This window comes from Anolis sagrei, chromosome 11, assembly GCF_037176765.1.
Source record: "Anolis sagrei isolate rAnoSag1 chromosome 11, rAnoSag1.mat, whole genome shotgun sequence".
Classification (NCBI taxonomy): domain Eukaryota; kingdom Metazoa; phylum Chordata; class Lepidosauria; order Squamata; family Dactyloidae; genus Anolis; species Anolis sagrei.
The window spans coordinates 25877459-25886469 of NC_090031.1; the positions used below are offsets into that span (position 1 = coordinate 25877459).

A 9011-nucleotide genomic window follows, 5' to 3' on the forward strand; every position below is an offset into this window, starting at 1 on the left:
GTAAAAGTATATGTTTTCCCCTGATGCTAAGTCTAGTCAAGTCTGACTCTGGGTGGGTGGGGCTCACCTCCATTTTTAAGCTGAAGAGCTGGTGTTGTCCATAGACACCTCCAAGGTCAAGTGGCCGGCATGAATGTGAGCAGTACCTATCGGTCTACTCACATTTGCATGTTTTCAAATTGCTAGGTTGGCAGGAGCTGGGGCTAACAGCAGGAGCTCACCCCATTCCCCAGATTCGAATCCACCACCTTTCAGTCAACAAGATCAGCAGCTCAACACCACCAGGGGCCCCCTTCAGAATTATTACTATTTATATATTATTATTATTAATATAATTATATTATCAGAATTATTAGTTATATGTTGTTATTATTAATATAATTATTATCAGAATTATTATTATTCATTATTATATTATTAATGTAATTGTAATATTATATCAATATTATAAAATAATATAATAATATATTACTATTAATATCCCTTCACAATTATGCAAATTGTTACGCTGACAGTGAATTCAAGGGAAGATGCAGGGGAGGGGGGCGATGCAAAGAAACTGCCAATATAGTGAGATTCGTATTATTAATTAGATAATAATAATCAGATTATTGATAATAGAATTATTATATTATATTACATTGATAGAATATTTTTTCGTGTCAGGAGTGATGTGAGAAACTGCATAATATCATATATAATTATTAATAACAATATAATAATATATTATTATTAACATCCTTTCCCATTATTCTTATTACTGTGCTGACAGCAAATTCAAATGAAGATGTAGGGGAGGGGGTAATGCAAAGAAAATGCCAATAGTAGTCACATTATTATTATGATTAATAAAAATAATATCCCTTCACTGCCTATGATGCTTATTGTTATGCTGACAATAAGGTGGAGGGGAGGGGAAATGCAAAGAAAGTTCCAATATTAGTTTCATTAATTAGATATTAATAAATATATTATTAATATCTCTTCACTGCCTATGACGCTTGTTGTTATGCTGATAGAAAATTCAAATGAAGGTGGAAGGCATGGGGGCAATGCAAATAAATTGCCAATATAGTCGTATTAGTCTTATTAATTAGATAATATATTGTATTATTGTATTATATTGTTAATAATTTTTATAATGTATTAGATGTAATATTACTAATAATATTACAATATAATGGATTGTGTAATATAGTAATATACAATACTGATATTGTACTATGCTAATAATATAATATATTGTATGCAAATATATTTTGTAGGCCACTCTTGAGTCCCCTTCGGGGTGAGAAGGGAGGCATATCCATGCCGTAAATAATTTTTTTTAATATGATATATTAATATATTACTACGGTATATTAACAATATTAATATAATATACAATTATGAACACTATAATAATTAATATAATAATAATCTATTATCAATATCCCTTCACTTCCTATGATGGTTAATATTATGCTGACAGCCAATTGAAATGAAGATAGCGGGGAGGGGGGCATTGCAAAGAAACTGCTAATATTAGTCACATTAAATAGATTTTAATAGATAATATATTATTATGAATATCCCTTCAATGCCTATGAGGGTTATTGTAATGCTGATATTAATATATTTTTTGTGTGTCAGGAGTGACTTGAGAAACTGTATAATAATAGAATATTAAATCCTTATTAATAATAATATATTACATAAAAACAATATCATAATAATAATAATATAATAAATCCTTATTAATAATAATATAATAAAATAACAATATCCTAATAATAATATAATAATAAATCTTTATTAATAATATAATAATATAACATAATATTATCCTAATAATATAATATAAATATCCCTATTATGCTTATTATTGTGCTGACAGCAAACTGAATAGAAGATAGAGGGGAGGGGAGGCATTCCAAAGAAACTGCTAATATTAGTCACATTAAATAGATATTAATATATTATTATGAATATCCCTTCAATGCCTATGATAGTTATTGTTACGTGGAGCGACGTGAAAAACTGCATCATAATATAATAATAAAGAATAGCAAGACTTACAATAATAATATCCTAACAATAATAATATAATATAATAATATTAACATCCCTATTATGTTTATTACTGTGCTGACAAAGAAACTGCTAATATTAGTCACATTAAATAGATATTAATAGATAATATATTATTTATGAATATCCCTTCAATGCCTATGATAGTTATTGTTATGCTGATATTAATATATTTTGTGTGTGTCAGGAGTGACATGAGAAACTGCATAATAATATAGTATAATAATAAAGAGTGGCAAGACTTACAATAATAATATTATAATATAATATGAATATCCCTATTATGGTTATTATTGTGCTGACAGCCAATTGAAATGAAGATAGAGGGGAGGGGAGGCATTCCAAAGAAACTGACAATACAGTCATATGAGTCTTATTAATTAGATCATAGAATCTTAGAGTTGGAAGAGACCTGGTGGGCCATCCAGTCCAACCCCATTCTGCCAAGAAGCAGGAATATTGCATTCAAATCACCCCTGACAGATGGCCATCCAGCCCCTGTTTTGCAATGTGATTAATTAGGCATTCATCACCATCAGACAAGGGTGGGAATGGCATTTGCAAGTGATGACGTCATGGGACTCCCCCAAAGCTCTTTCTCTCTCTCTCCCAATCCAATTTGAACAATATAATAATAATGAGATTGGGGGAGAAGGTGGAGAAGTGCTCCCCATTTAGGCAGAAGGGAAAAAAGAGGTGCAACCCCTCCCCCCGCATCTGATCCGGGTTGACTCCGGAGTGACTCCACTTACCACGTGCTTTCTGTTGTTGCTGCGCTTGCCATTCCAGGAACCGGGCCGCTTCTAGCAAGGTCTCAATGCTCATTTCTCGGGGTGGGAGTCCCAAAAGGAGGAGCAGGAGCAGGAGGGTGGGGGCAGTCTGAGGATCCCAAAATATATATATATAAGGAAAAATATATAAATATATAGATAGATAGGTATATCTCTCTGTCTCGAATGTGCAAAGAAGGGCTTGGCTTGTTCTGCCAAAGAGGGTCCCTATTGCTGCTGCTGCTGCTGTTGTGGTTCTTCTGGAGGGGAGAGAGCACACCAATCCGGGCTGAAGCCAAGCCTTTTTGGCCCCTTCCGGCCCCCGTTTCCGCGGCCCCCTCCCACCCGACCAGAAGAAGGCTTTGTAACAAGATGGCGATGCGTAACAGAAACACAACAAGAGAGAGAGAGAGAGAGAGGGAGAGACACGGCCCTCTGCTACTATCCCCGCGGGGGGAAGCAAAACCCGGACTGGACTCCTCTCTTAATGGAATTCGAGCCGCGCCAGCCGTTGATGCTTTGAGCGCTCACTCAGGCAACACATGAGGCTGATCCAATTGGTTCAATGTGTCGCCTCGCGCCGCTGTTTCCTCACCTCCCGTCGCTTTGGTTTAAATCACCCATTCCGGGGAGTTCCACCTCCGGGTTTTGCCCCCGATCCTCCCCCCCGCACTGCGTCCGCGTGCTGCTCAATGACGTCACCCGCTCCCTGGCCAATGGCGTGACAGGACAACAAGGCATGGAGCAGCTCCACATGGGCACTCTCCGCCGCGGGCCCCCGCCGGCGCCTCTCTTAAAGGGACAGGACACCTCAAGTCGCGCCCTGGTTCTCTTCCCTTCCCTTGCCTTCTTTTGTTCTACTTACTTCGCTGCTTAGGCTCCTCCTCCTTCGCTTCGTCCTTCTGGCCTTATTTGCATGAAGCCCCTCAAGCCCCGCCCGCTTTCCCTCCTCAAGTGTGAGGAGTGTGAGGCAAGGCTTAGCTCCTCCCCCTGCTGGTGTGAGGAAATGCGGCCTCCTTGGCTTGAAGCGCCTCAAGCCACGCCCTCTTTTCCTCAGCGCGTGCTTGTCTTGTGCTCCGCCCAACCGCCTCGCGCTCTTCCCCCTCCTGATTGGCGGAAATGCGGCCTCATTTGCATGAAGCCTCTCAAGCCACGCCCTCTTTTCCTCAGCGCGTGCTTGTCTTGTGCTCCGCCCAACCGCCTCGCGCTCTTTCCAATCCTGATTGGCGGAAGTGCAGCCTCATTTGCATGAAGCCTCTCAAGCCACGCCCTCTTTTCATCAGACGCAGGGCTGATGTGCTCTGCCCACTCTCCTTGCGCCTCTCCCCCTGCTGATTGGAGGAAGGTGTGGGCTTATTTGCATGAAGCCCCCTCAAGCCACGCCCTTTTTTTCTTCTTTTCCTCTCAGACGCAGGGCTTATTTTATGCTCCGTCCACTCTCCTTGCGCTCTTCCCCCTGCTGATTGGAGGAAGTGCTCTCTCATTTGCATGAAGCGCCCTCTTTTCCACTCAGGCTTGTGCTCCGCCCAACCGCCTCGCGCTCTTCCCCCTGCTGATTGGAGGAAGTGCGGCCTCATTTGCATGAAGCCCCTCAAGCCACGCCCTTTTTTCCTCAGCGCGTGCTTGTCTTATGCTCCGCCCAACCGCCTCGTGCTCTTTCCAATCCTGATTGGCGGAAGTGCAGCCTTATTTGCATGAAGCCCCTCAAGCCACGCCCTCTTTTCATCAGACGCAGGGCTTATCTTATGCTCCGCCCACTCTCCTTGGCCCCTCCCCTGCTGATTGGAGGAAGTGCTACGCCCTCTTTTCAAGCTGCACCCTTTTCCACTCAGCGCGTGCTTGTCTAATGCCCCGCCCAACCGCCTCGCGTTCTTCCCCCTGCTGATTGGAGGAAGTGCGGCCTCATCTGCATGAAGCTCCCTCAAGCCACGCCCTCTTTTCCACTCAGACTCAGGGCTTACCTTATGCTCCGCCCACTCTCCTTGCGCCCCTCCCCCTGCTGATTGGAGGAAGTGCTAGCACCCTCAAGCCCTGCCGATGGAGGACCTTCTTGCGGCAACCCCAGAGGCACTCCAAGTGGCCAGATACTGGTCAAAGGACATTTAACCAAATACCAAATTTGCAAAATCTGTATGGTTTTTTTTTTTCTTTCTTTCTTCTTTTTCCTTTTCTTTTTAATCTCTGTGTTTGTTTTGCTCTGTTAGAATTGTAATACAATGGTTGCTGATGACACGATAAATAAATTCCCCCCAGAGCGTGGCGAGTGGGAGGCGGGGCTTGTCTTATGCCCCGCCCACCTCGCTCTATTCCCCCTGCTGATTTGAGGAAGAGCGGTCTCATTTGCATGAAGCCCCTCAAGCCACGCCCTCTTTTCCTCAGACGCTGGGTTTATCTTATGCTCCGCCCACCCGCCTCTTCCCTCTACTGATTTGAGGAAATGCTATCTCATTTGCATGAAGTGCCCTCAAGCCCCGCCCTCTTTCCCTCAGAGCATGCTTGCCTTATGCCCCGCCCACCCGCCGCTCCCTCTTCCCTCTACTGATTTGAGGAAATGCTATCTCGTTTGCATGAAGCACCCTCAAGCCCCGCCCTTTCCTTCAGTGTGTGCTGAGTAGGAAGCAGGGCTTGTCTTATGCTCCGCCCACGCGCCTCTCCCCCCTACTGATTTGAGGAAGTGCTGCCTCATTTGCATGAAGCCCCTCAAGCCACGCCCTCTTTCCCCAGAGCGTGCTGAGTAGGACGCAGGTCTTATCTTATTGTAGGAACTGAGACCTCATTTGCATGAAGCCCTTCAAGCCCCGCCTTCCTTCCCCAGAGCGTGCTGAGTGGGAGGCGGGGCTTGAATCGTGCCCCGCCCACTCGCCTCGCGCGAGGCAAGGGTGGAGCCATCTGGGACAATCTGTCTAGTCATGGCCGGGTGGGAAGTCAGGAGGCAGCAGGCGCTCTTAAAGGGGCCGCGCCCTATTTCCCTTCCTTAAAGGAGCCGCGCCCTATTTCCGGAGGGAGGGGGGAAGGAGTAAACACGTGAATCCGGAATGCGTGATAAGGACGGGGGGGGGGGGAAGGAATGTGTGCAGCAAAACAGGAAAGGCGGTTTTTGTTGAGTGTGGGTTGCCTCCTGTGGCGTCAGATGAGATCACAGGCAAAACAGTCCAGATCCCAATTGCCTTTGCAGGAAAAAAAGGCAAGTCGAATCCGGATTGCTGGAGAGAATTTGGGAAAGAAAACTAGTAATCACATTTGCCGTTATAATTGCAAAAATAATCTACATAACTAATAAAATAAGCACAATAGTAATAATTACAATAATTACAATAAGAATTGCAGTAATAATTCCAATAAGAATTGCAATAATAATAAGAATTCCAATAAGAATTGCAATAATAATTCCAATAATAAGAATTGCAATAATAATTACAATAAGAATTGCAATAATTACCAGAATAAGAATTGCAATATTTACAGTAAGAATTACAATAATAAGAATTGCAGTAATAATTACAATAACACTTGCAACAATTACTATAAGCATTTCAATAATAATTGCAACAATAATTGAAAAATATTTACAATAAGAATTGCAATTGTAATTGTACTAAGCACAATGACGATAATAGTAATAATATTCGCTACAAGAGTAGTAAGGGCCATACTGTCATAAGATATACTGCTGGCATTATAAACTGGACGCAGGCAGAACTGGACAATTTGGACAGAAAAACAAGAAAACTCATGACCATTCATAATTCACTATATCATCGCAGTGATGTTGACTGGCTCTATCTGCGGGCAGAGGACTTTTACAAGTAAAGCAAGCCGTTGAAGAAGAAAAACACGATGCCCTGGTAGAATATGTCAAGGAAAACCAAGAGCTTGCTTTAATTGAAGTCAATAATCGGAAACTTCTTAAAGCACAGCAGACAAAGAGTCAGTACAAGAAAACTGCACTCCAAACCAGAACTGACAGCTGGCACAACAAAGCCTTACATGGGCAGTTTCTTGACAAAATTGAAGGAAAAGTTAATAAGGAGAAGACCTGGTGATGGCTTACAAATGGAACCCTGAAGAAGGAGACAGAAGGCCTGATTCTTGCAGCTGAGGAGCAAGCCATCAGAACCAATGCCATTAAGTTGAGGATCGAAAAATGCAGACTGTGCAAGGAAGCAGATGAAACCATGGACCATCTCCTCAGCTGCTGCAAGAAAATCGCACAGATGGACTGCAAGCAGAGGCACAACTCTGTGGTCCAGATGATTCACTGGAACTTATGTCACAAGGACCACCTGCCAGCAGTCAAGAATTGGTGGGATCATAAACTTTCAAAGGTCGTGGAAAATGAACATGCAAAAATACTGTGGGACTTTTGAATCCAGACTGACAAAATTTTGGAACGCAACACGTCAGACATCACAATAGTGGAAAAGAAAAAAGTTTGGATTATTGATGTTGCCATACCGGGTGATAGCCGCATTGAGGAAAAACAACAGGAGAAACTCAGCCGTTATCAAGACCTCAAAATCGAACTGCAAAGGCTCTGACATACACCAGTACAGGTGGTCCCAGTGGTCATTGGCGCACTGGGTGCCGTGCCAAAAGATCTCAGCCGGCATTTGGAAACAATAAACATCAACAAAATCATGATCTGTCAACTGCAAAAGGCCACCTGACTTGGATTTATTTATTTATTTGGTTTACTTTTACCCCGCCCTTCTCACCCCGAAGGGGACTCAGGGCGGCTTACACATCCAAGGCACAATTCGATGCCCATAGCATACATCAATAATAAGCAATAAAACAAAATAACAAATTAGCAAACAACAACAACAACAATACATTGCATCTAAACCCGTTAAAACCAATAAAACCAATAAAATTTCATACAAACCGATACAAACCGCTTCTTCCTTCTTGCCAGTCAGTGTTCGCTATCTCATGGTTCAGAGTTTTCTTCCACATTTATCAGTCCACATATATCAGTCCTGCCGGTCCTAATTGCCTGGTTGTCCTATCTAGTTAGCAGATTGCCCGAAGGCCTGGTCCCACAACCACGTCTTTGCCTTTCTCCTAAAGGACAGGAGTGATGTCGATGCCCTGATATCCACTGGGAGTGAGTTCCACAGGTGGGGGGCCACCACTAAGAAGGCCCTGCTCCTCGTCCCCACCAGCCTTGCTTGGGAAAGCGGTGGAGTCGAGAGCAGGGCCCCCTCAGATGATCTTAAATTCTGTGGTGGGATGTAGAGGGAGATATGTTCGGACAGATACGCTGGACCGGAACCGTACAGGGTTTTGTAGGTCAAGACCAGCACCTTGAATTGGGCTCGGAACTGAACCGGCAGCCAGTGGAGCTGACACAGCAGAGGGGTGGTATGCTCTCTGTATGTCGCCCCAGTGAGCAGCCTGGCTGCCGCTCGCTGGACCAGTTGAAGTTTCCGAACCGTCTTCAAGGGCAACCCCACGTAGAGCGCGTTGCAGTAGTCTATTCGGGATGTAACAAGAGCGTGGACCACTGTGGCCAGATCAGACTTCCCAAGGAACGGGCGCAACTGGTGCACAAGTTTTAATTGTGCAAAAGCTCTCCCAGCCACCGCTGAGACCTGGGGTTCCAGGCTCAGCGATGAGTCCAGGATCACTCCCAAGCTGCGAACCTGCGTCTTCAGGGGGAGTGTAACCCCGTCTAACACAGGCTGTAACCCTATTCCCTGTTCGGCCTTACGACTGACCAATAGGACCTCTGTCTTGTCTGGATTCAATTTCAATTTGTTAGCCCTCATCCAGTCCGATACAGCAGCCAAACACCGATTCAAGGTCTGGACAGCCTCCTTGGTGACAGGTGAGAAGGAGTGACAGATCTGGACATCATCTGCATAGAGATAACATCTCAGTCCGAAACTCCGAATGATCTCCCCCAGCGGCTTCATGTAGATGTTAAACAACATTGGGGACAGAATTGAACCCTGTGGGACTCCACATGACAACGGCTGTGGGGCCGAACAGGTGTCACCCAGTAACACCTTCTGGGACCGTCCCTCAAGAAAGGACCGGAGCCACTGCAAAGCAGTACCCCCAAGTCCCATATCTCTGAGGCGTCCCAGAAGAATACCGTGGTCAACAGTATCGAAGGCCGCTGAGAGGTCCAGCAGAACTAACAGGGACACACTCTCCCTGTCCAGC

At 44.3% G+C, this 9011-nt stretch overlaps 1 protein-coding gene across 2 annotated transcripts in view; it reads right to left on the bottom strand.

Moving 5' to 3' along the window:
• MNT (MAX network transcriptional repressor) overlaps positions 1-4170 on the bottom strand; it is a 50002-nt gene extending 45832 nt beyond the window's left edge. Inside the window, exons 1-2 of one of the 2 annotated variants that reach the window (XM_067472056.1) lie at positions 3706-4170; positions 2823-2949 (exon numbers count right to left, since the gene is read on the bottom strand). In XM_067472056.1, the coding sequence (XP_067328157.1) occupies positions 2823-2895 (73 nt within the window). In that variant the 5' untranslated portion in view covers positions 2896-2949; positions 3706-4170. The other variant, XM_067472057.1, reaches the window with a different exon arrangement.
• Between the last annotated feature and the right edge of the window lie 4841 nt (positions 4171-9011).